Genomic DNA, 26,998 nt, shown 5'->3' with positions numbered 1-26,998 from the left:
CCACCGTGGCTGCTTGGTTCCGGAGATGTCACCGCGCTCAGCAGGGACCAGCCTGACGCCTCCGTACTGGATGCGCTCCCGTGCCAGGAGAACAAGGCCCCTGCCCCAAGCACCCCGTGGGGCAGGTTACAGCATCCCATCACACACAAGGTCGGGGCAGGGGAACGCGCTGCGGAGTTGATCTGGCTCCCGCTCATTAACAGCGCCCAGCCCTCTCCAACCAAGACACTCAGCAGCAACAAGTCACTGCCGGCTGTAGCTAGCCCACAAGGACCTCAGGCCAGCTGCAGCCGTGCTATCATTACACAAAACAGAGTCCTCATCCCGCTCAGCAGCAGGCTAAAAACATTTTAGCATGCCATTTCGCTGGCCTGGTAAGGCAGCTGTGGCTGCAGCTTCCCCAGCTGCCCTGCGAGAAGCCTCTCCAGGCGGAGATGCACGAGTCCTATTTGCATGCGACTGACAAGCAAGGAGAACTATGCTGGCGACCTGGATTTTTAATTCTTCAGGAAAAACCGACTGTTTGCTGCCCCTCACCCGTGCCCAGAACCACACACCCATGACCAGCCGGGCTCTGAGCCTCCCAAAACGTTCCCCGCACCGGCTGCTGCGGGCCCAAGCGCTCCCCGGCAGCTGCTTCGGTAACGCTGCATCCTGCAGGCTGCTTCTGCAGCTCCCTCCAGCCCTGCCACAAGGTTGGCATGCAGACAGCACGACCGAAATCAAAACTGCACCACGAAGGGAGGGGGGAAAAAAAAATAAAAATAAAACCGTCAGCCCGGAGAGCTTCAGCGTTTTGCTACATGCACCCCCTGAGCCAGCGGATCCCCTGCTCAGCGCCCTCATGCACCGCACGAACAGCTGCGCGGCGAAGCCGGTGGGATTACAGGGTCCTGGGGAACATGCACGAGCAATGACATGATTTCATAAACATCGCAGAAGTCACAAACAACAGCAAAAAAAATCATCGTTTGCTTAGGGGAGGCCAGAGCGATGCAGCCTACCTGCAGGGGCTGAATGGATCATCCATGACTATGACAGGCTCTGGTGGGCTTAGCTGTATTCCCGAACCCCCTAGTCAAGAGCTCAAACTCTGCCTTTTCCACTCTACCAACTCAAAATGGAGGCACATGCAGGCTGAGAGACCTCAGCGAGCTTTCACTGAGCTTGTGCTATGACCTAAGCCCGCACGCAGAACGCAGAAACTTCGCCCTCGGACTGCCAGGACTGAGCATGTGCTGTGACCCTCCCTCGGCCGCACGCCGCCTCCCCACGCAAGCAGGCTCGAGCCCGCTGGTTCCGTAAACACGGCGCGGGGACGGGCGCCGCCGCGGCTCCCGCCAGCCAAGCTAGTGTGCAGGGAAGTGGGGCCTTCGCCAGGGGCTCTGGGACAGCCAACGCGGCCGCGCCGCCGCTCCTCCGAGCCCTCCTCCGAGCCGCAGACGCACCCTGCAAAAGCTTTCTGGTTTTTAACCCTGAGTTTGCAATCGGCTTCTCGAGAAGTAACGCCGATCACAAGGCTCGGGGGGGTTTTGCAGGTGCAAAGCGACGGGGAGCTTGGTGTTTTGGTGTCCCGGTGGGTTCGCAGGGAAGGGGAGCAGCACCCAGCGGTTTTCCTCACCTCCACCCGGCCGGAGAGGGTGCGGATGAGCAGCGCCGCGGCACCGCCACGGTGAAGGCAGGGGAGGCCAAACCCGCCTCGCTTGTCACATCCTGCACCTTGGGCATTGCTCTTTATTAGTGCCACTTTCTGCCAAATTCGTAGCTGAGTGTTCTTGAGTAACGTCCCTGTGCCTTGCAGCATAAAGCGCTTCCCTTAGGATCCCTGCTGCTATTTCGGAGCAGATTCCTGCATTCACTGCGAGGCTACAAAGGCCCAAAAAGTTTCTTATATTTTGAATTTTAAAAAACTAACAAAGGCTAAGCAGAACAGACCAGGCCACAGAACAATCCCAAATTCTCTCTCTCAGGCAGCGATCTGGTGAGAAAGCGTTACCCTAACACAGGCGGATACCCTTCAAACCATCCCAGTGCCACTCTCAAGGATTCCCATTGCCCACCGCATGCCCCCAGCCCCTCCTGGGAGCCTTCGATGACAGTCAGGCTCCTTCCCGGGACCTGCAAACATAATTTAAACATCAGCATCACAAGTGTTTCAGCTACCAAGGCTCTGCTGAAACCGTCTGATGCTACCAAAGCTCATTTATCAGCCCTTTAAAGGAGCTGATCCCCGATACACAGGGAAGAGGGGCCTGGCTCACTTTTTTTTCTGCCAAAAAAAAGATTTAAAATTTCCTGTAGTTTTTAATATTAAGCAAGACCATTTATTTCTAACTTCTGGAAACACAATTAGGTTTCATAAGCTGCTTTAAAAAAAGCACAACATTCTATTAACACACTTCTGTTATAGAAATATTACCAAACTCTAGAGGCAAGAGAGGAGGGCAACAAATTCATGAGACTGTCTGATCAAGTTTTACCCAATTACCACCTCGGAAAAACCCAAGAGGTTTTGCACAGCCTTTACCAGCTGACCACTTTTCAGTAAGAACGCTCATCTGTACAAAAGTATTTGGCCTTCATTTTGACTACAGCTGAAATGCACTTGGCGATTCATTTCTTCTTGTTGCAGACCACTTTTTGTTTTCGTGAGGTCACAACACACACCTGAGAAGAAGACCTCCGCTTTTGCTACCCTCCAGTTCAGGGGAAAGTTGAAATATGGATGTACAGGAATCACGTCCTGCCAGTGACATCAGTACGTGTGACAGCAGCCACAAGCACAACCCAAGGAAGGCGCACAGTGATTTACCTAAACGCAGTTTTTGAGGGTCCTGTGTCTGTTTAAGAGGCACTACCAGGCACTTCTACAGCTGACTGCACCCACCAGCGTGATGCAAGGGAGCTCAGCACCTCCCTCATTCTGTCCTGGGTCTATTACACAAGGCTGGCATGAAACAACTTGGCCCTAATTTCTTAAGACATATAGAAGGCATCTGCTCCCTGCACACAGAGCCCCCCATTTTATATATCTTCCTGACAGTAATTAAAATTGCTAACCGCTTTCATTTTTTTAATGGGACTTACGATATGCTGCAGGAATTGTCTTTCTTAAATAAACCACGACCCAAACTGCCATAATGTCCTACCAAGCATAATGGGAACTCATTTAAGGCTCTGCTTTGAGACATAAGGGTACATTTCAATGATTATTTCCCCCCTCTATCACTGCCCTAGGTGCTGTAATGTGCACGGAACCAGAATATTTTGACTGCTGAAAAGTACCAAGGCAAAAGGATCCAGCGGAAAAATAGAGCTCTGCAGTCCTGCCCAGACTCTGTTCACATTTTGGTTGTAGGTATCAATTTCTTAATTACATTTATTTTTCTAAAAGAGACAATTTCAGGAGGAAGTTTTGCAAACCCTACTAACACACAACTCCACCCTGGCTTCTTGACTTGCTAACATACACTGTTCGTACCTGTTCCTAGACCTACAGGAATGGTGTTTGTAGAAAAATATCTGATTACTTCTAGTTCCAAGCAAAATTCAGGAGCATTAAAATCCATGCCTATTTAAGGATGCCCATGTCAGACGAAGCCCGTACCGTGTTCATTCACTCCCGAATGCAGCTGACGGCCTGCCACAGGCCAGCACGCCACGAGAGCTGAACGAATGCTGGCAGGTGGCGTGCCTCTACCCGCGAGCCAGAAAGCTCAGAGCTGCTCCTCTCAGTCCATGCGGGATGTCACAGCACAAAAGGAAGACGAGAAAAAGTTCCTGCCAGCATCTGCACCCTCTGGCACTACACTAGGACAAGAACCCGTGGCTGTAGCGAAGGAGGGGGATAAGATGTGAGCCGGTGAAGGGCAGAGACAGTGCTCCACAGCCTTGCTGCTCTCTTTCAACAGGCAGAGCTCATTTCTGACTCAGGAGCCAAAACCAACAGCTTGCAAGCTGCTGTGGTTACTGGTTTTCTGATGTGATACATAGGGCTGTTGTCTTTTAGCCATGAATGCCTCTCAACGGCAACGCTATATGCCTCAAAATGCTTCTAAACCCACCTGAGCTCCCCGACACAAAGGGCCAGCTCTGCTACCTCCCCAGCCTGCAGGCCAAGCATCCAAGTCCTGATCAAGTAAAGGGGAGGTTCAGAAAGAACAGCTGGCGTTCGTTTTTATCCATCATCCTGTTTTCAAAACCAGAAAAGGAAAATACACACAGAAGAGTATTGTCATAAACGTACCTCTTGCTAAGTTATCGATAACTTTAATTCCCCCCCAACCTAGCTTTAGGTATCTACACTGCATTATTGCTCTCCATATTCCAAGGTACGTTTGTACAAGGGTGGGAAACCAAAAGTAAGACATTAATAAAAACTTCTCAGCCAAATCGAATATAACCTCCAACAACACTAAAAATAACACATCAATTATGGAACATAATTATTAGAATGCTAAGGAACCTAAGAAACCATTTCTTCTCTGACAAAGTATTGGTCTCCTCCTGCCATTTGGAGAACCAGAAGTTTTGTGGGATTCCCTGTTTGTGGAATAAGTCATTGTCAGATTTACAGGTCCCCGCACTCAGCTCCCTTCTCCAATATATCCCTCGCCCAGCAAACACTAATTATTTTTAACGTACTCATCATAAAATGAGTGTTCTTTCTCAGCTGGCTACACGTGTTCGGTGGATATATTCCACATTCTGGAGACCCAGGAACTATTTCCATTCTGCTTACTAGCTTGAGTAACACTCAATTCAAGGTGACAACGCTCAGTGTCTAGCTTGAAGATTGTTTTTTATGTTCATCTATCAGATTTTTCTCACTGATGCAAGAATTACTGAAATGTAGCATGCAATCTTTCCCCAAAATCCGCAAAACAAAACCAGCTTCACATACACTGTGAAGACCAAAGTTATCCCAAAGCACACAGGTCATACAGACGCCTCCGGACCGCGGAACCATCACCAACAGGATCACGGCAGATATTTCCTGGGCTAAACCCGCAGTCAACAAGCTTTCAAACAGAAAATAAAGGACAAAGCATGCTCTCCTTTACGCATCCAGAACAAAGGGACCTCCTTCATTACACTTGCAGCACACCAGGGTTTGGGGATTTGGTTTTATTTGTTTAAATAGAACCCAGGAAAAATGAAAATGGTTGGATTCCCAACACACTAAGCTGCATTTGAGAGTCCTGGCAAAGCACACGAGCACCTTGCAGTGAACACAAATTAAAAGCACTCAAATAGAAATACATCTTTGTAGGCACAATGCACAGCTCAAGGCTGTTTGCTCCAAGAACAAATCCTACCCCACACTTCTACAGGCCAACTGAAGGGGTCCGAGGCAATACCTATAACACAGGATTGTAAACCTTAAACATTTTCCATCCTTTCTATGTGAAACAAAACACTAAACTACAAAGTCAGATCAAGTTCAAGACAAACTTTAGTTTTTATAGGCAAGCCATTAGCAGGTCATCCTGAAACGTGGTACAATACTTTTACTTCCAAAAGCCAAATAAATCTTAAGTAGGGAGTCAAGGAAGCAAGCATTGCAATGCAGTAGCAAACACACAGGTCATCATTAATCAAGCAGCCTAAGCTCGGGTCCTTTTTCAAAACCTACCCTACTCAAGACAAAACAAGAGCTAAAAATCAAGAAAAAGTGGCTGTAACCAACTGAAGAAAAGCCTACGTTTTGAGAGCTGGCTACTCTGAGCAATTAGCTGATCACTCAGTGCTGTGCTTTGTCATTTCATTGATCTTTTCAGGCTCAGTCACCTTCTAATAGACAGGAGAATTAACAGCTACTTCTACACAAAATGTTGGTTTAAAAGTGCCAACAACTCCAGCATAAATGGCATTTCACAAAGAAGTCCTTCATTAAAAAGCAACTTGAACAGCGGTACAAAGAGTTCATTTAACATTCTCTCAAAATCCAAACGCATCAGAGAAAAGTGACAAAGTTAAAACAGGGGTCAGGTGTGATGCTGAGTATCAGAGAGCCAAACTTCATCTTTGCCTCACCTGGTTGGACTGCTCCAGGAAAACACAGATGTTGTTACAAAAAAAACCACTTGAACATAATGCATTTTCAAATATTATAGGATTTCGTGGTATTTTTTCCCCCCCCAGAGCTCAGCAGCATGCACTAGCAAGATTGCCTCCTAGACAATCCTAGGGACCTATGCTGACATAACTTGCTATCGATGTAGTCTGAATCAATTAAAAGAGTTTACTTAAATCCAATATCCTGTCTCAAACATACAGACATGTAAAACACTTCAGAATAAGGTACAGGAAACCTGAGAACCAAGCAATTACATATGCCCACACAGTTTCTTCGTAACTGCAAGCAGTTAGTGGTTGCCTACGCCCTGAAGCATGAAGATTTATATCTGTATTAAAAACTGTTCATCTCCAATGTAACAATTAATATAGTTATTATTTGTATGCCTATCTAATCCCCACTTAAAATAACACTAGTTCAACAGTATCTCTAAAATCAAAGGTCCACAAGCTAATTACGTTTTCACTATTGAAAGAAACAATTCTGCATTCAGCCACAGTCCTTGCTGAGCCCTACTCAGCTTTTACTCGAGTGTTCACAGAACTACGCCCCTAGACTGCAAACTCTTCAGGACAGTATTTGTAAGGCTTCTTCTCTGTGTTTATAGAGCTACATAAATGAAAAAGTTGGCATGTGGACTTGAAAAATAATGAAGGTAGTCTAGTATCAGCTGGGTTTGCACTGCAGAGCTGATTGAAGACTGGTATGGGCGTTTACACATGAGAAGATGAACTTCCACACTTAGAAGTTTTCAATACTATTTCTTAACTGTCAAAGTTTCGACATCATTTACTAGAAGATGTGTATGTATCTTACAAAGTATTTTCCAAGGTATGCATTTAATCAATGACACCCCTAAGAATCCCTGCTAATGCCTGTAACTTCTAAAACAAAAGAAAAAAATCACATCTTGAAATATCTGTTTGGAAACAGTAAGCTATTTACCCAGAAATGCAACTGAATATCATGACCTGCTGCAGAATTGTCATCTCTTTCTCCTGTATATACACTTTGTGGGAACTGGCAGCTTCCCCTTCAGATTCCCTTCCACCCTGCCTTCTTATCAGCATCATACTTGATTTTAGCTTTTCTTCCCTTCCAAAGTTTTTCTGTTTCTACAGGCTCAAATGTGTCATAAAGGTTGTCTTTAAAAGCCTCTTCGCTTACCTTGTCTCTGGATTATAGCCCAGTATGTAGAAAAATGAATCCACTCGAGCTTTAAACTCTCTAGCAGCAAATATGTCAGAGAAATGGGAGATATTACACTTCCCTCTGAAAGAAAGGAAAAATGGTTATTTGAATTCTATCCCGAATAACAGCTATTTTAATTAAACACCACTGCAATCTGTTTATAAAACAGAGATCCTTATGTTCTTGTAAATGTATAAAATGTCATAAATACAAGCCTGTTCTAACAAACATCCATATAGATTCTTCCCATGGTAGCAAGGGAAGAAGATAGTTACAGTGTCTCAGATGATATTCTACAGACATTCATTAATTCTTATTCAGCCAGCACACAGTCCTAAGGAGCCCCAAATTAATCAGGTAGACTAACAAACAGTATCTGCCCTAGAATCCTGAAAATACCTTTTTTTCAAGGTTTATACAATTTATAGCTTTTTTACAATTAAAGCTTTAAGGAAACTTCAAAAAATTCTCCTATTTATTTTACTCGGGAAGCCAGCTTTTTATTTATAAAGCTATACAAAACTGTAGTTTAGAAAGTTTTGATGCTTTCAAATACAGAAAACAAAGCCATGCTATGCATTAAGCTAGACTACAGTCCTAATGATGGAAATTCCAAACACGGAACAGCAAATATGAGTTTTTTCCTTCTACTTGGTTTTCTATAATACATGAAACACTTCCAAAATGAGAGAGAGAGAGAGAGAGAGAAAGAATAGGAATTTATTAGCTTGTTCTGTAACAGACCGCTAATAATTCTTTTTTAATATAGCATGATAGAGACATTATCCTTGAGGTTGAGCATGAATATTAGATGCAAGAAGTTGCATCTGACTTCCACAAGGGTTTGCTGGGCTGTCGGGATGCAACAGCTGCCCATGTTCCGTCACCCAACGCACTGCAATTCACTGTAGCCAAGTAAACCAGATCAGAGGAGAGCAGAAACAAATGTGCACAAGCCCAAGACTTTGTGCTTTTTATCTGAACTTGATTCAGTGCAATAAAGTACAAGATTTTGTTCTGTTTGAGCATGTCAAGCTTTCTGGTATTAATACAGATAGCATCTTTTTCACCTGCATTTACTGGATAGTGTTTGCAATTATACATAAGCTGTTGTGGGGCTTATTAAACATTGTAAAAAGGTTTGCCTCTCTTGGTTATAGCTGAAAAATGCTACTGCCACCAACACAAGGTGAATAATTATTTTACCTGTAATAACAGTGGATCTGTTTGCCTACTCTTCTCAACAGAGAAGCATATTTCAGTACTGTATATGTGAAAACCTGCCCTAGAAGGTTGGTCAAGATGCTAAGCTTGCTTCCATTCCTAACCTTTGGAAAAGCTTCCCATCAGCAGTGGCTAAGGACAGCTTGGCTCCACACCATGAGCCCTTGTGCACATCATCACCTACTGCAAGGGAGGGAAAGGCACTAGGAGGACAGGGAAGGTGAGCAAATTGCTGCCCATTTTAAGACCAAATCAATCTGGCTATCCTGAGAGCCAGGGCTACATAACCGTCCCTGTGATTGCCTAATTCCCAGCCAGTTGCCTTCCTGGCAAACAAGAGCAACACTGAATTGCGCACAGGTCACACCAGGTTGGAATGGGACATTAACAAGGTCTGTAATTGAGACCTCACACAGGGAAATCCTGAAAAACAAACTTATTTGCTAGTGTTATTTTCCCTTGGTGTCCTAAACCTAGCTTCCTAGTTTGCTCACTTCGAAAGAAAAGGGATATTTGTTTTGACAGTTCACATGAAATTCTCATTTTAGAAGAATTCTGGGATAAAAAGATTTAGCTTCCTTCCAATAATTCATCTGACAGTCAATAACAACTCTTGTCCAGGTAAGCTTGTACTAGCTATTTTCATGAAAGCAATACACAGCTTTTCAGAAAAATAGCACTAGAGATTACTACAAAGCTTCACCATGTAGGTAAAAAGGCCGTAACTTTTATTACACGTTTCCACAGGAATCCACAAGTATCCTCACGTTACATTTTTCCACTGGTTAGAGCAGAAGATTGGAAGTTACAGTCACTGGTTTTATTTCCTAGTTTGTCATCAACTCATTGTGTGACCAGAGCCATTTGTTTGCGGAGGGCAAAGAAATAATCTCATTTTCTAGGAAATTAGAATTTCAAGTTAACCTTTCTTTCAGGCATCACAATGTATTTTGCCTACTGCGTGTTCTCAGACTGGAAGAACACCACGTACAGTTACCCTTATGTCTTGTACACTAAAAATTACTTGGTAGCATTAATCACAATTTGCTAAAAACATGCAGCGAAATCAAATCTTTATCCTGCAAAAGTGCATCCTCCCAATTATCAGCATCTTTAGATACCATATACAAGCCTGTAAGAATTATCGAAAGTATGAAAAATCCAAAACAGTGAAACTGTCTTATGTCAAAAAAGAAAAATAAAATGAGTCATCTGAGAGGTGCCTATGGTATGCATTTCCAAACAAAAAAGATAGATAAAACCAAAGAAAGGTTGAGAAGGTGACCAGGTTAGGATGTCAGCAGCCTCCACTCCTTTTAGAAGGGAATAAGAGAATGTTATTTTTCAAGTCTGCTTGGTACATGCAAATTTCCATTTGAATCTTTTCTTTAAGAAAGAGAACATAAAATATTCCCATGAAAATTCCACACCCAGAGTTCAAATCCCCCCCGTTTAAGAGGACAATTTGATTTCAGAGCGGCTCCGTCAGGCCAGCCCACCTCCGTTAGCTTGTTCCTTAACACTGGCTACCTTCTGCAACAGAAAAAAGGGCGCTGTGGAATTTCACAGGATTACAGTACACCACTGGAATTTTTCAAGTTTATCACAAACCCTCTAATATGCAAATCAAAGACTTTTCTCCCACCCTTGTAACAGAAGTGGCAGCTAGTTTGTCTTCGAGTGGCTTCAGCAAAGTGACTCTGAACAAAGAAAACGTCTCCAGATGGTTCTGGCGAAACACCATCTGAGCATTATTAGCGGGGAGATTATTCAATTCGCATTTTGACAATCTCCTCGCATGTATGGCATGTTGAAAACCTGCTAAAAAATAATGCCTCACTGTGCCTATTTTAAAACATGAAGTCACGGTGCATCCCCTCTGCCTGGCCAAAGGTTAGCAACTTCAGTTAGGACCTTAGCGGGCAAAGAGAGCGGCAGCCCCCAGGGAAGGGCAGACAGTCCAGAGAACAATACGGGGAGCCCATTACCTCCTGTCTGCACAGCCAGCTTTTAATGGAGCTCTCAGCTGAGCTTCAACAATGACAAGTGCCTCAGAGCAAAGTCTTTAATGCAATTTATCAGGGCTGCATACTAACAGTCACTTTGCAAAGAGACGCTATTGTTAATGTCGAAATCAAACACAGAGGAGGGAAGGGTAGTATTTCTGCAGGAACTAGCAATAATCTAAATTGGCAATGATGGGAAACAATATCTTCTGAGCAACATTGATTAACTGAGATTAAAATGAGATTGCAGAATTACAGCTCCTTTTTGAACGAGAACAGATAACACAAGTTAATTACTGCAGGAGGCGAGGAGAAAGCTGAGCAGTATGCTAATGATCCCCAACAAAACCAGAGAAAAGGCACCTCGCTCTGTTCTCATCCATCTCAGAGACGCTGCACCACATCCTCTGGAGCTTACCTGAGGGCAGCAGCGTGGTAAGTGTCGACATAATCTGAAATGAAGAGCTCTCGATTCTTGATAACTGGGTCTGTAATAACAAGCTCTCGTCCAGAGTCTGCCAGAAAGCAAAAACACAAAACCCCACCAACATGTTAGCTGCAGTCTGAAAGCATCCTCCTTTGCCATCTTGCAGGTATTTCTTACAGGTCGAAGTGGGAGGATGTTTCTCAAACACGCATTGCTCAGCGTTACAATGGCAAACGCTCAAACTGCTTACGTGGCCTGTAGGGTACGGAAACAACGCGGTTATTTCCCATAATTTTTACATGGGAATTCGCCTGCCGTATCTGAAGGCAAGGTGCCTTAGGGGCACTGGATAGCACCTTATGCACTGACCAGTAAACTTCCAGTCCTACGTGGGAAGAGCTTAGCAAATTTACCACTGACTTTTGGTTTCTGGGTTAAGGTTTTGGTTTGCATATTTTATTTCCAATCTTCAACTAAATCTTGACGGCACTGCTTAGCGCTCTGACAGATAAATATTAGCATTCATGGTCAAATAAAGAAAATTAGTTCTCAGCACTAAATAAAAACTAGAAGACAACTTTTTTCCATTACTTCCTTAATGATACCGTTGACGAAGGCACAGAAATATTTTTCCTCATCTACAAGGGCACCACATAAAAAAGCAGCCACATTATCAATAGATGTGCACTTTTTGACATTGCGCCTATAACATATTTGTTAATACTCTCAAATAAATTAGCAAAATGTTATTTCTGTGCAGCTTTTGCTAAAGACACAGGCAAAACGCCCATCATGTCTCCAAAAACAAGACGGTATGCCCAGCTTTGTACTGTCATGTACCAAAAAGCTGCTGTGTTGCCTATGTTAAGCATCAACTTTTGCCACCGCAGTTCACCTTTGAGCATCTTCAGAATCTTAACAGTTGCCTCAAGGAAATTCCCCAATAACAGAAGAAATGTTATGTCTCCCCTAGAGGCAGGAGATAAATGACGCTGGAATATGTACTGAAGTTTCCTCCTCTGCTGCTATTAAACCCAAGACTATGCTTGTTTTTTTTTTTTAAAGAGAAAAGGGGGAAACTCAGCTAAGGTGCTTCAGTTACATCACTTACTGCAATATTAATGAAAATGAGCATTCATACATGCAAGGTAAAGCTTCAAAAGGAGTTCTCATGACAGTACAGCAGAATCAAGAGAAGAGATTCACAATTTCTTTAGACAACTTGTCTCCAGACGGTTAGGTATTAGTACACTGTCCAGAAGGGCTACAAAGCATTCAACGTTATTTTTCTTTTCTGTTTTCTCTAAAACATTAGTATAATACTACACAGATTTAAATCATACCTGAAACATCTGATAATAGCTATGGTTACAGGAAATAAGACTGGTTAGGACAAAGCAAACACTATCATCCATCTTCTGATGCATTGTTCTCAGCAACAGTCCTTGCTTCACAACCCTATGCGCGAGTTTTTGCTTTCTGGGCTGTTAAAACTCAAGATTCAGAGTACAAGTAAAGAAGGCCTTCCTCTAGAGAGCCTAACTTACCATTCTCATTGTGTCTGTCCTGAACCAAATGCTGATAGACTGAATCTGGGACTTCAGACTGGCGATAGTACCATTTGACATTCATAAGGAGATGGTCCCGTTTACTCTGAAAAAGAAGGTCTAAAGGCATTACTAAAAAGGAAATCAGACCACAGCTGACACAATCTTCCACAGAACAAAATCACAGAAGAAAATCTGAGGTGAGACCCAGAAGGGAGGAAAGCAGATTTCTGTGGCAATGAACCAAGGGCAGCGTGCTAATGAGACAAATTGACTTTCAACCTTAGAGACAACAGCGATCTACTCCGTTTTCGTGCAGCTTTATCTCTGTACCTGACCAGCAAATATAAGGGATTCACTCACAGAAAACAAACCAAGAAAAGAAGAGGAAGGGATCAGAAAAGGACTGGAATTTTTGGCCTCATGCAGCATTATCTTGTCTAATTTCTACATATACAACTAATTTAGTGCCAAACACAGGAAAAAGAACACCAACACAATTCAATGTCATCACTCTTAACCGTTGTAACCAGCAGAAACCAAGGACAGATGGTTTCAGACACGATTGTAAAAGTTCCTTATTACGCCCTCTTATACAAAAGAGGAGGATGCTGCACTTCAATCCCAATAATTACAGGCTCTGACTGCTTACATACCCCTCCAAGCCAACAGCAAGATTTACACAAAGCTATCTCCCTCAAGGGCTCCTCCTCTATTTGAAAACCCAGCTACCAGTTTGTTGTTCTTAGAAGGAAACCAGAACATAAATACCACTTGAAAATAATTTTTAGATCCAGTTATTACAGAATCTGCATCGGTTTATCTTTGAAACTTGTGGTAGCTGACTCTTCCTCCTACCCAAACACTCAGAGTTCCTCTGATTCTTCCCCCAAGAATGGGAGGAAGGCCGAAAGGGAAACGAGCATTCCTTCGGGGTGATGCAACTGCCAGCACCGCTGGGTTTCTGGGCCGTGGTTCTCTGCATCCTTCTAAGACCAGCCTTAACACTCCCATTTAACAGTTAAATCACAGGTTATTGGACCAGAGAGCTCTTATCGTCTCTTCTGGCCACATCAGTCTGGTTATTACAACAATTCCCACCATTTATGCTCAGTAGAAAACATGAAAATCCTCCCATTAAAGGCAGTTCTTGAAGCCTTTGACTAAAACCACACGTAATACCACAAAAAAACTGCTAGTGGCAGCATTGTGCCAGAAAAAAGTTTCCTAACTAACCCAGCACGACCACATGTGCTGTGCAGAGAACGCCTCAAAAACCACTCCAGGCCACACTAAGTATATTTGCACCGTAGGGAAGAAACCCCATTTTCTTTTTTTGTTTTTTTAAACAACACATTTGCGGTTAGAGATGACAAACTTGTCTAATGCACGGAAGAAATCAAATGGGCAAGTCTGGGAGGTAACAAGGATTTGTGCTGCCTGCTGTACGAGAAGGCGGCTGCTGAACGAGGGTCTGTGCGTCACCACCTCTAGGAACAGCCTCCGAATTCTGAAGGCAGGAAAAAAAAAATCCAAGTGGATGTTTTGTTACCCTCTTGCTAAGAGTTCATAAATTGCATTAGTGCTAACGAGGGCTGCATGTTACAAAGACAGGAAGCATTATCTCAGCATTAGCTTTGCTCTGCAAATTCTCTTTGTTTCCCAGCTGAGGAAGAGCACCCAAAGCGTGCTACACAAAGCCACGGGAGCACTCACCAGCCATCACTTCGGGGCTCTAAAACCAGCCCGTTGGGTGCGTGGGGACAGCTTGCGACAAGCACCAAGAGCTAAAGCTTTGGTCCTCTTGGACAGCACAACACTCCAAGGAGCTCGGTAAAGGGGAACTAAGCGTCTATGTGTAAGCAGCCATGAAGAAGGAAGACAACAAATTACATGACTTCATTTTTGCAGTGGTGTTTTTGAATGGGAAATCTTCAGAGGAGAGAAGAAAAGGACCAGAGCTCTACACTGCACTCTGGCAGGGACAGCACGTACTGATGCTTATCTACAAACTGAATCACCACAAGCCTGAGCAACCACCAGCACGCAACAAGAGATGTGAGCTGAGGGAAAGAAGACACCACCACATCCTGGCCAACAAGAGCTGGTCATGAAGAGAACAAAAGGTAGAGAGTGGTGAATGAATGGCTTCAGCGTCTGATGTACCCTTACGGTGATTCTGCTACAAGAGAACGGTTTGGGGGAAAAAACAGAAGAGTGACAATGTCATGTGAAGGCATATCCTTCACTTACAATATGTGAGAACACGTTACAGCAAAGGGAAGGAGCGAGGGAGAGATCAAAACTGTTGGAGGCTTTCATCATCTTGACATCCCGTACACAGCTACGAGACGGGAGGTCACGGCTTTAGTTTGGATTAGGCCAAGGCTGTAAAGGAGATGGCGCTGCAATCACTCGACTTCCCCGTCTTGGTTTCTTGGTACGTCACAGAAGAGCACAGGGCTCTGAGCAGCTCGGGGATGAGCCTACGGCCCGCACTTACAAAGCATCCCGATAAACTCAGAGAAAAGAAACGCCTGGCTGAAGCAGGCTTCTCCTCTCGCTGCCACAAGGCCCACCTCGTTCTCACCCCTCTTCCCACAAGACCCTCCCAGTTCTTCATCAACACAAAGAGAAAAGGGTTTGGTGGCTGCTGAAGACACTGGTCACTGTATGTAGCAACCTCCTATGCTGGTAACTTACCAAATATAAAGTTTGTGAAGCAGGTGTTTTAAATGAATTAAAAGTTACAAGGGAAGATGAACACGGCCCATCCAAATGTGGACGTGTTAAATTATCAGATTAAAAACCATCAGATTAATACCCTTCGAAACAGAAGGCGGCACGCCCCGCAGCGCTGGCTGCTTCTCACCATCTCCATCACCGATGGCACGTGTACGGCACACACCCGGCAGCAGCACAAACACCACCTGCAACTGAGGTGTGCAAGAAACCTTTGGCTTTTTTAAAAACAAAAATCTCTAGACTGACAGAACTAAAAATACGCTGCCAAAGTAACACGCTGCTCTTTGTGCTCTGCTGGTATCAGTTGGGGCAGCTGGGTGGTGAGGGTTTTTGTTGGGTTTTTCATTTGATTTGTTTGGGGCAGTTCGTTACGCAATCAAAGCTCCTTCCTAAATACCTCTTTTTACCATGATTGCTGCTTTTTGTCCAATTAATTTGAAAGCTTCATTTTGAAAAGTATTTTCTCTACTATCCGCCATGCACAATAGTGGGTTTTTAACCCAAACTTTCAATTTCCCTAAAAACGCAGAACGTCTGTCAGAATCTTGTGCTTCACATTTACATCCTTCCTTGCATTCCTAGACATGCTATTTTGTCAGCCAACTCTCTAAATATGTATGTCATTTACAGAGCAGACTACCCTCAGAGGTGTCAGGACGCCAACTTCTGTGATAGACTAGTTATTTTAGAGCGACACGAACACAAAAGAGCAAGTGTCCTCTAGTTTATAAAGTGTTACTATATTTTTTTTTTAACACCATTACACGCGGAGACTGCAGATAGTCGCATGTCAAATTCAGACTTGCAGAAATCACAGAAATGACAAGTGCTTTAAAGTGTCTTTCAGCTCTAAATAGATCCCTGGTGCTACAAACTCCATTCTCCCCATAAATAAAAACACTGTCTGTCGCTGCAGTGCTCACAAAGTACGCACTTGGAGGGGTGGTTGATGCTCTTGCTCCCCCCCCAACACTTTTATTTTTTTTAAAGCATGAACCAGTTTTGGACATTCAACTAGATAAAACCTGTAAATGGATTAAAGCATCCCAGTCCGCCGACACCTGGCCACCCATTTCAAAATGAACTTCTTTAAAAGGAAGGGGGGAAAATTAAAAGGGGGGGGGGGGGGGGGGGGAAGGCCTGCGGGTTCTCTTCCAAGCTACCTCTGTACAGCGTTTTTGACAACTCCAAGGTGCCAATTTCCTTCTAAAGCACCGGAAAACAGAGCTACAGCACATTACGATTCCCCTCTGAAGAGCTTGCCCGTTCTCTTCCCAGGGTTATGACTAACCACATCGTGCACATGGTCACAGATGTCCTGCAGCTTCTCGCAGAGGGCTTTCAGCAGCATCCTTCATTACTCGCCCTATTTAGATCCCCTGTTCAATCACAGCTAGCTGGGGAAGCAACGCACCAAATGCTGCCGATGACAGATGGGCACGCTGGAGTGGGCGAACGGTGGCTGCTTCAAAGAAACAAACAGCAAAATGGAAACACAGAAAAGAACATCTTTCCTTTCAAACGTGTTTTCAACAATGAATTTTCTTAATCAGAAAAAAATCATTTTTTCCCTATCAGGAAAAAAATATGGTGTGATTAATTCTAAGCTACCAGGGCTCTTTGCATTATTTTAATAGATGTTAAATATTTTAACAGTGACTCCACTGCTCAAAATAAATGCCTCACACACACAGAAACTCCAGCCCCACAAAGCCAGTTCAAATGGAGATATTTCATTTTTAACGCTACAAATTAACCTACTCCTTTGGGACAGCATTTGTCCTCCCCAAAAAATTATTTTCCTGCATGCAAACAGCCCTAATGACGCTCCGTGACACTGCAGCAGCCTGCCTCCAATGCCAGCAGTAATGTGACTCGCTCCGGTTATCGATCCCCCCAGCCTTCCCTGCTGAATTGCTACCTGTATTTCTACCACTCACTCACTCCTGACATTTATTATCGGGGCGGGGAGGGGATCAAGAGCAGCCACACAAGATCCCCCGGGAAATAAAAGGCGAGGGGACACCCGTGAGACCATTTGGAAACCAGGAGCCCCAGCAACACAGCAAGGGTCACTTCTTCCACTTCGCTGCAGCACGTGTAATTTCATGCTCTCAGGATATCTTCTTCTGGGCTGCTTTCTAATTAAATAAGAAGAAATCTGAACAGCTGCCGAAGCCAAGGAAATCCAGCTTGGAAACGCAGAGGTCATTACTACAACCGAATGTTATTTTTGCAGCCTGATTATTTCATTTAGCTGCATGCATATTAACAGCTATCTGAAGTACTTCTTGCGAAGGGGAGCACTGTCCAAAAGTGCGAGCCATCGACGTGCAGCAGGAAACCCAAACGTGGCACAAGAGCAGGGCGATGTGCTCTCTAATCCCCTCCAACACAAGGAGCCGAGGAGGCAGCCCCGCTCGGCTCCTGCCCTCTTAACCCGGACCGACACAAAGCCCGCAACCTTTCCACCCGTTAGCGTTATCTAATGACTGTTCCAGCTACAAGAGCTTTTCTAATAGAAACATGCCTTGATGGCTTATCTCGGCGCACAAGGCAGGCCACAAAGCACCCTCGGCTTGATTGAGCGCAGTAATGGCAGGCAGGAAATGAGAAGGCTTGGTTAAGCCGCGGATAATCGATCAGTGTATTCAGTCAAGTGTGAGCTGAGCTGGGAATAAGCTGCCTGGGGTATCAAATATTGCTGTTTCCAGGGTAAAGTCCCATTTCTGTGATCTATGTAGGAGAAAGAATAATTTATTGACAAAACAATATAGGATTTTTTTTCACCGTGTCTTGCTCTTGACATTTTGCGATTGTTTACAGCAGGAATTTCTCTTGTGCCCCTTTTCTTCACACGTTGAACGGATGAAACAGCTTCTGGGATTCACGAAGTCACCTCCGTGTGCTGGAAATTAATTCAGCCTCGTGTACAAATAACTCCGGGATGTAGAACAGGGTTCTGGCTCGCCTTCCCCTGAACTGCCCACCCGCACCCCTGCGCCTTCGGGGACGCGCCACTCCCAGGGACTCTGCAAGGAGCGCGGTGCCTGGGCTCCGAGCTGCTCTGCTTTCCCCAGAACATTATTTCTTCTTCAACATTTGAGGCAGAACTGTTTGCAAACACGCTAAGCGGTACGGCCAGGTTATTTGCAGACAGTTGCTTCCTGCAGAAGGAGAAGGGAAAGGCAGAAAGCCCTACAAACACACCTGTAAGTCAGCCCCACGTACCCACGTGCGAGTACGAAGCTGCCATCTGCCTGCCTGCACCTTTTAGCACTTGTTTGGCACAGACCTTCCTCTGCAAGGCCCTAAAACACAACTCCTTACTGCACGGTTGTGTTTTGTGCGCCGAGGGGAGATGGATGCGTCGCCAGGAACTCCAAATCCAGCTACCGAGGCTGAAGCCTTTTTAAAAACACCAGGTGATGTGTTACTTAGCCGCATGTTAATTCACGGGAGCTGCCATATGTTGTCTCCTAGCGTGGGCGGTTTGGCATTAGAGTTGCTAGACGGTCTTAGAAAAAAACCTAGACTTGAGATCAGAAGAGGCACGCTATCGAATCCCGCTGTAATACCCACCTTAGGGACACGATGGGTTCTGGTGTGATAGCTTCTACAGTCACAGGGCAGCAACACCAGGGCACGTATGGCCTAACAAGATGAGGAAGATCCACCAGAAACAGCCCACAAACAGCGCTAGGGGTTGGCATTGGCCTTAGCGAATTAAGGCTGCCTCGGAAGGATGTAGGTCAGCACGGGATTTCGTTGTGCTCCAGCTAGATGTGCTTTTAAGACAAAAGCTCAACAAACTGAGCTGAATGCATTTCCTCTTCCCTCTCCTGTCTGCTCCTCACAGCCCTGCCCCTCCCAAAAAAAAATCCTACAAAAATCAATACAGAATAAGAGTTACCAACCAACTCGTGCTTTTTTGTTTTTAGTGCCACTCATAAGTCTTCCCTCCCCCCACACTCTGCTTTCCAGATGTCCAAAACATCCGGAAATAATTCAGCCCAAACCAACCCCGGTCACCCCAGAGCCGATATGCCGTTAATTCAAACCAAAAGGCGACCCGCACCACTCCACCCCGGGGCCCGGCTGCATCAGGAGGCTCCCCCCGTGCAGTCGGCTCGCCTCCTGCAGGCACCAGCTACGTACTCACAGCCTGGATATGACCCTAGCTGGGAGATGGGGCACATTGGTGATGCTCTACGTGGCCAAACAGCGCTGCAGAGGGTCAAGAAGGGAGGAGAAGGGTCAAGAAGGAGGCAGGCTGGGCTCTCCAATAGCCAGACCTCAGAGAGGATAACCCTCGCTACCACGCCGGCTCCAGGAGCTGGCTGCAGACCTGCAGACCATGCTCTTTCAGTCCCTCCATCCCGCTTTCTGCTCATTCTTTTCTCACTCTTTTGAGATCCACATCCTCTCGTCATCTGCTTCCAAGGGAGCCGCAGAGGGGTGCGTGTCGGCAGCTCCCCCCGACACACAGAGGCCAACAATGCTCGTGCTGAATGCCAGTGACAGGCTATCAATCTGTGGGTTAGGCACCATATGAAAGGGAAACACGAGGAACAAATGAACATACCACGAGGCAAGGAGCCCTTCCTCGCCAGGACCTCAGCCCCAGAGAACAGCTGTAACAAGCCGCTTGCCACAAGCCACCAAGTTACGCCTGCTTGCACCTGGGAAAAAAAAATCTAGAAAGCAACTGAGAAATAATAGGCTGAAATGGCATTTTAAGGTTTTATTTGAAATGTTTTTAAAGAACAGGTAACTATCTGAAGTATTGTCCTTGTACCATATTTCTTAATGGCACAGGGCCATTAAAACATAGCACAAAGCCCCCTGCTGCCTGCTGAGCCTGAAGAACAGACAACCACAGCTCCTTGTTCCCTATGTCCTTGCGATCCCACTCCCCAGCAAACCAACACCATCCTCCCTGAGATTATATACGAGGCCAGCTGGGACCAAGAGAGAAATGACTCCATGCAGTCTTCCCCCAAGTTATTTGTGTTTTCAACCCAAATTCCTGAGCCAATTTCTTCCTCACCTACGACACTCAAAGAGAATCCCACATTCCCTGCTTGTAGCTGGTGGCAGAAACGGAGGACCAGAGCCACCTAAACCTCACAATACATCAAATATCGGAGATTAAACATATTCAGTCACAGGCCTTCAGCAGTTGAACAACCCAGAAAGCTGCACTGAACCCAGCCTCATCCAGGTTTTCAAGGAGAAAAAAAGGACATGACTTATTTTAGGTAATGACCACAAGAGATTTGTGCATTTAAAACAAACGGCAGTATTTCTACCATAAACTTTTTAGCTTTACTAGAAACAAAGCTGCTTTCTGTGGCAAGACCCAGCAAGTTCCCTGTTTACATATAAACGAAATGCACCTAAGCACACCACCACCCTTGTAACTCCTCTGCAATTCTAACTGACACGAGATAATCTCATCTCATGGAAAAAAAAAAGCAGTTATGCTTAAAAACTGACTTGCTTAAAATCAAACTATCATAAGATCTTTGACGAAGGTTCTGGGTCATTGCTTACTGTCTCATTTAAGCCCTCTGTGGTATCTTTCTGCTCCGTTTCCCTTTTATGTTCTTTGAATCCCATCTGCAGTTCACGGTGTCAGAGTAACCGCAGCGCCTCGGCGCACAACTCCCACGAGCAAGCCTGCTTCAGCGTAGCTGCTGGGGCTGGAAGGCGGCGTGCCCACCCACCTCACCCCCTTTAGAAAACCCTCTTGGGTTCACAAACCTTCCCCTCCATGCCAAATGCTCCTTTTTGGGGAAAACAAGCAGCCACCCGTGCCGCTCCTGCGAGTCCCAGCCTGCCTGGGGCGCAGGAGCTGCGCCGAAGGACTCGGCGATGCCCAGGGCACGGCACGGCTGCACCCAGCCACCACCAAAGTGATGGAGATATCCCCTCTCCATCACCATTTCTACTGGTAGCATGGCAGCCCCATGCATAAAACATTTGGCAGGATGGCTGCAACCCTCCTGAACAGGCTGCCCGACAGCACGGCTGGTGCTGCGCCACGCAGACACGTCGTACATCAAACGCGCCCCGTGTCAAGCGTAATAAGGCAACAGCTCCCTAACAACTAATGGTATTACAGATGCATTTAGCTAATCATTGAATATATGCTCTGGTAATTAAATTCCATTAAGGTTTGGTGGTTTTTTTTTGGAGCATTAGCCTAAAGAGGAGCAATGGTGAAACGAAGCCACCGTTCAGACCACGCCTGACACTTGCCATGAAGTGTCACTGATAGCAACCAGCTCACATGGAACTGCTCAGCACCACCAGCAGCAGCATCCGTCCCTTCTACTAAAACAAGCGGCACGCAGCAGTGGGGCCATTTGATGTCATCATACACAGCTTAAACAGATTTCTCACCTTTTAAATACCGAGGGGCCGCGTTTTCTTGAACATCTCACTAAGGGGGCTGCCTTTAACGAAGAGATACCGAGAGCTGGGAGGATAAAACAATCAGCAGACAGTTTACTCTGCAAACCCAGCACGGGGCTGGAAGGGTCACCAGGCTGGTAAAATATCACCTCGTCATCTGGGGAACGTTATGCCAGAGGAAAAATTAAAGCACCCCCGCAAACTGGCCCACTTGGGTTGCAGGCTGGGTTTTAAAAGGATAGAAGAGACAGCAGAAGAGACTGAGCACCTGATTACTGTGGCTTGACTACTTGAGCACACAATCAAACGCTGTTACTGTGAGAAAGCCAAGCGTACCTGGAAGATAAATAGCTGGAAGGTAAATGTTTCCTCGGGCAGCTTCTCAGAGGATGTAACATTTGCCTGCGAAACCGTCGCTAACCGGAATATTTGCATCCTCTAGGAAACCGCCGCCAGCACGTGCTGCTAGAGAAAAAGCTAACATCTTAAACAGAAAAAAAAAAAACGTTTTCCACTCATCTCATAGAACAGCGCTCAGGGATTGGCTGCTAAACACAGCCGTGGCACAGCCTTATTAAAAACCACGCTGTCAGGAATTATCGTGAAAGAAAGCAGAGCAGCAAGTCAAGGCAACAGAGGAGCAGCCTTAAAAATATGCAAGTTGTAGAAGACAGCACTGTAGCTTACTACACAGGGGTTGTAATACAGTTGCTGTCTGCCACCGTCTCAGTACCTAGCATTAGCAACACAGGACGTGATTTTTTTTCTTTGTATTTATATGTAAATCAGCACTAAATAAATATACCCCAACCCAGGCCCACAGGCTGCAATCTCATCTAAACCGAGAGATTGGAAAGATGTCCTCCATTCATCTGGAAATAGCCCGATATTGAAAATGCTGAAGTCACAAATAACTACACGGGAGAACAAAACGGACGTGTTTACCAGCTATAAAGGGAAAAGGCTCAAAGGAGAATTTAGGAGGGGGATACAAAGGAGAAAACCCTCCCGCAGGTGCTGGAAGTCATGGGCGACCAGACAGAGGACCGAGATGAAGCACAAGACAGGAGTCATCAGAAACAAAAGCACACAATTCTTTTTAAACATACGGTACGCATAGCAGGGACACCAGCAGCACCCCCATTTGAGTTACGACTGGAGTGAACGCAGCCAGGCACTCTGCAAATCTAGGGCTCATCGTTTGTCTTGGGCAGTACCCCGCTCACAGCACTACAACGTGACTAAATGAAGCTGCTAATAGCTGCCTTTTTCAAGCAGTCCAGGCATTATTTCAGAAGGAAAATGCTTTGGGAGCAACAAGTTCCATAAATACAGTCCTCCTATAGAATTCCCATTAATTTACTTCGTTACCGGAGGCACTGGAAGGAGCCCATCTCTGCCAAATGCAAACGTTCAACTCAAGTCAGCGAGTACTGGTGGTACTGGATGTTTGCACCTGCCTCATTTTTTCTGGGAACAAGGCTTAATATGAAGCATGTCATCCTAGCCAATTCCTTTTAAAAGACATGGAAAACAACAGGCCACCTGATAACGGATTCTGTATGCAACCATTACCTGTAACTGCAGAACCTGGCAGAGTACCTTACCAGAAGAAAAAAAATCACATAAAAACAAAACACCCTAACCAAGTGTTACTAAAACTTAAGGAAATTTGTGCAAAACCTTATTTGACTGTTTTAGAGATAGCTTATTTAGATTACTCTCGTTATTTAGATGACTTTCCTTTTATCAAACACAATTTTCTCAGCATGACTTACAAAATTGTTATGAAAAATCCCCAATCCCTTAAGAGATTATATAGCACAACTTGCTGCTCTCCCCCTCTTTGAGGCATACATTAGAGAGTAGAGCCTACTTAAAATCAATATTGAAGCACATGTTTGAGAAGCTCAGGCACTTTCCTCCAGTTTTGGCCGCAGCACCTCGCCGTTTGCCTGCCCAGGCTGACACAAGGCACGTGTTGCACGCTCTAACACTTGGAGAGCTGTAGGAATGCTGCTGGGAACAGAAGAAAGAAGAGCCCCGGCTCTCCGGGAGCCTGACCCCAAAGGTGTGCAGCCACCTGAGCACTCCTTACCTTCGAAGGGAAATCAAATATTCATGCCCTGGCACCAGCTACCCCGCGACGAGCCATTTCCCAGCACTTACATTACTGCGAGCTATAGCACTTGTCCTCCAAGTGATTCCCGATGAGTGCAGTAATAAATGAATCTTTAATATGATGCAATATTAGCTCAAATTTAAATATTTACGATGCCGTTAGCATATTTCAAATGCAGGCATGCTCCAGCTACTCCCTCAGCTGCTCATTTTCCTGGTCCGCCACCGCCCGTCCGGAAAGATGCTCTGTGGGCTCAGACAAGCACACACAAACCACGTCTGAAATCGGTATACAATTTTCACAGATTTCCTTACAATTTGCTTTAACTAAAGCAGGGAAGCACTCAATCACAGTCTACACAGACCATAATAATATCCTTTGATCATGAGCACAGCGCGGGGAGCAAGAATTCTTATGTTTACGAGCAATTTTGCAATACAAATATGCAAAACACCACAACACATCGGGACCAGAAAACCAACGCCTTGAAATAATAGCTTCCTTTTTTTGAAAGCCTATTTCTCAATCTTTTCAGCAACAGACGCTCTGAAAAGCATCCGAGGGAATGCCTTTCTGCAGGTTTCTCGCTATGCATTGCTCTCGCTGTGCCATATTCTACATTATGCACCTTCTTTCTGTCTCACCAGGTCCTAAGGTTCAAACATATCAAAGCACCTAAAGGACCTAATTGCCTCTTTTTTCTTTTTTTCTTCCTTTTTTTTTTTTCCTTTAAACATGAAGAATATGAAAGCAGATACTGAAGCTGGTCCTTGTTAGCAGGCCCATTTTCATCTCTTTAAACTCAAAGAGAGTAATTCCCTTGAAAATTGTCACAGCATTTTGGCAATCCATAAAGAGGAAGTTCAACAGCCTTAGGTCACTAATCATAACTACAGCAGATACAGAGCATAAATTATGTCTTAATATTTCACAGTCGTGAATCATGTATATTCTTTTATCTTAATTACTTGATTCTTTCTATAAATCAAATATTCCAGACATGTTTGCAGCCAGTAGGGTGTAAACAGCTGCGGTTCCCTTCTTGAAAGCATTCATGTTCCATCTCCCTTCCTTTCTGCAAGGTTTTGTGCAAGCCTCATCTTAACCATTCCCTCCCATCTTCTTTTATGGATAGATAAAGTGACAAACACCCAAGTGCCACCTTCACTGCTGCTCCTGTTGCACAGTAAAAAAAAAAACCTGGTGAAGTGTCAAGTGGCCTTCCTCTAATCAAGAATCCTTCCCATACATGAAAGCATGGCCTGTACAGATGATACAGATCAAGTTGCAAATGTTTTATGCAACAGACAGAGCTACTCTGGCACTTCTCAGACACTCCGAGCATTTCACCAAGATGCACATTACACTACCTCATACGCACGGGGCACACGCACGCCTCCCAGGCTATTTCACTGCGAAGCAGTAGCCAGCTTTCCCAGCGAAGTGAGGATACAGAGCACAAAGGGCCAAGTGCAGGCACTGTGGGGTTAGCTGTGTGACGCAAGTCCGTCCGAATCACATCCACTGGAATTCTCAGCTGCAAGCCACTGCAGAAGGGATGAATCATTTTCCCCTCACAGTCATCATCAGTATGAGACATGGCCAGCAGCAGCACCTTTAAAATTCAGCGTTGTAAGGAACTAAATTTGTTATTTGACCTGCCAAAACCCTCACGCTGGCTGTGACTAGTAATGAATCTACTTCACGCACATCTTAACTCTAAAAGAGAACAGCACCATGCAGATAATTAGCTACGAAATTTGCAAGAGCAAGACCCAAGCGTTCATCAGCCCTGGGGATAGGCCTGATAGAAAAGGAAAGGGATTTGTAAACAGAACAGCCTTCCTTACAGCCAGTCAAATCTCATTTACAGTGTATGTCCCCACGAAGATCCCATGTGCACCCTAAGATTCGGACATTTCCTCTACCCAGGGTTTTGCCCTGAAGCTCCAACTCTCATCTTGTCCTTAGAGCTCCAAGAGTTTCTGAAGACCTCCAGGACATTCGGCTGAACTTAGGGTGCTTCTTTCACCTCTCTCCCTCCTTCAGACACCTCGAACAAGTTCACTGACCTAAGGAAGGAAAAGTTACGCAGAGCCAGGAAGATTCACATATTCAGACAACTGCAAGACAGGTTAAGAAAATCACAGAACACGTACTGATAACAAGAGAGAAACCGCCAACGTCTCGTCCCAGCTGTGTGTAAGCAGTACGCTGCTAAGGAGGTGGGTTTGACAACAGAAAGCATTCGGAAAGACAAGATGAATCCTTCCAATCTTGGCATCTGTAATTAGGCTTTGTACCCCAGCATGCTTTTTAAGGCGTTCTCTTGTAATGGTTTAATTGCGTCACTCAGTAGATCATTTTATTATAGAAATTCAGTAGAAACACGAGCTGTATATCTCGCCTAACGTGCTCTTATCTAGAGACTGCTGTGAAGGCATTGCCATTGTTTAATTCAGTAACAAAGCCAAGGAGTGCTCCCATCTCAAGGAACTCACTGCAAATCACAGCAGCAGGAGCAGACACCACGTCAGGAAGCCCGATCCAGTGCCCGCAGGAGCTCCCAAGTCCTCCCTCATTGCCTCCACGTCAGGAAAATTTCAACTGCTGAAAAACAACTTTCAGAGCATCGCTCCTCGAGCTCCTGGTGCCAGAACCTTACCTCTGGGGATCCTTGCATTTAGATGGATTTCTGCTTTATGTTTGGTGCTGTAATTACAAGCAGCATTTTACTGCTATAAAAAAAAAAAGATGTTTTACAAATAAAAGGAAAGTGCAGCTCTGTACAGCATCCCTGAGTTGTATCAACAGTACCTACAGGTGCGTGGATCAGACGTTTTACAGAACACCACAGGTAATGGATTTTCCAAAAGGAAAAAGATCTCAAATAAAATTGAAAGTTGGCTCAGCATAAAACTTGTTTTTAATAATTGTGTTGCTTTTAACCTTAAGATGTGCCAAGAAACAAGGCCCTAAAAGGAATAAGCCAAAAAAAAACCCTACCAACAACCAGAAGTTCTGCTTAGAAAGCCGAGGAGGATACTTATGCACTACTAATTTAATTAAAGAGTTATTTTCCTTTTAAATACCCTCTAATGGCCCAAAACGAACGCAGGCTGATTTAAAATCAATCATTTTAATCAAAATTACAAGTTCAAATTCTCCATGGATTGGCGTTCAGCGACTACAGAGTCAAAAACGCACATCCATCACATCCCTGCTCCCTCCTCGCTC

The 26,998-nt window shown here is 45.0% G+C and overlaps 1 protein-coding gene across 9 annotated transcripts in view; it reads right to left on the bottom strand.

Annotated features, from left to right (window-relative positions):
* RERE (arginine-glutamic acid dipeptide repeats) overlaps positions 1-26,998 on the bottom strand; it is a 232,806-nt gene that overhangs the window by 100,394 nt on the left and 105,414 nt on the right. For 7 of the 9 annotated variants that reach the window (XM_080563755.1, XM_080563751.1, XM_080563754.1 and 4 more), the window contains 3 exons: positions 12,475-12,580; positions 10,919-11,015; positions 7,247-7,351 (listed from right to left, as the gene is read on the bottom strand). In XM_080563755.1, the coding sequence (XP_080419881.1) occupies positions 7,247-7,351; positions 10,919-11,015; positions 12,475-12,580 (308 nt within the window). Of the gene's footprint in view, positions 1-1,004; positions 7,206-7,246; positions 7,352-10,918; positions 11,016-12,474; positions 12,581-26,998 lie in introns of those variants that run through there. The other 2 variants (XM_080563760.1, XM_080563761.1) reach the window with 2 other exon arrangements.

This window comes from Anser brachyrhynchus (genome assembly GCF_964034855.1).
Source record: "Anser brachyrhynchus genome assembly, chromosome: 21".
NCBI classification, from domain to species: domain Eukaryota; kingdom Metazoa; phylum Chordata; class Aves; order Anseriformes; family Anatidae; genus Anser; species Anser brachyrhynchus.
This window is presented reverse-complemented; position numbering and strand designations above follow the sequence as displayed.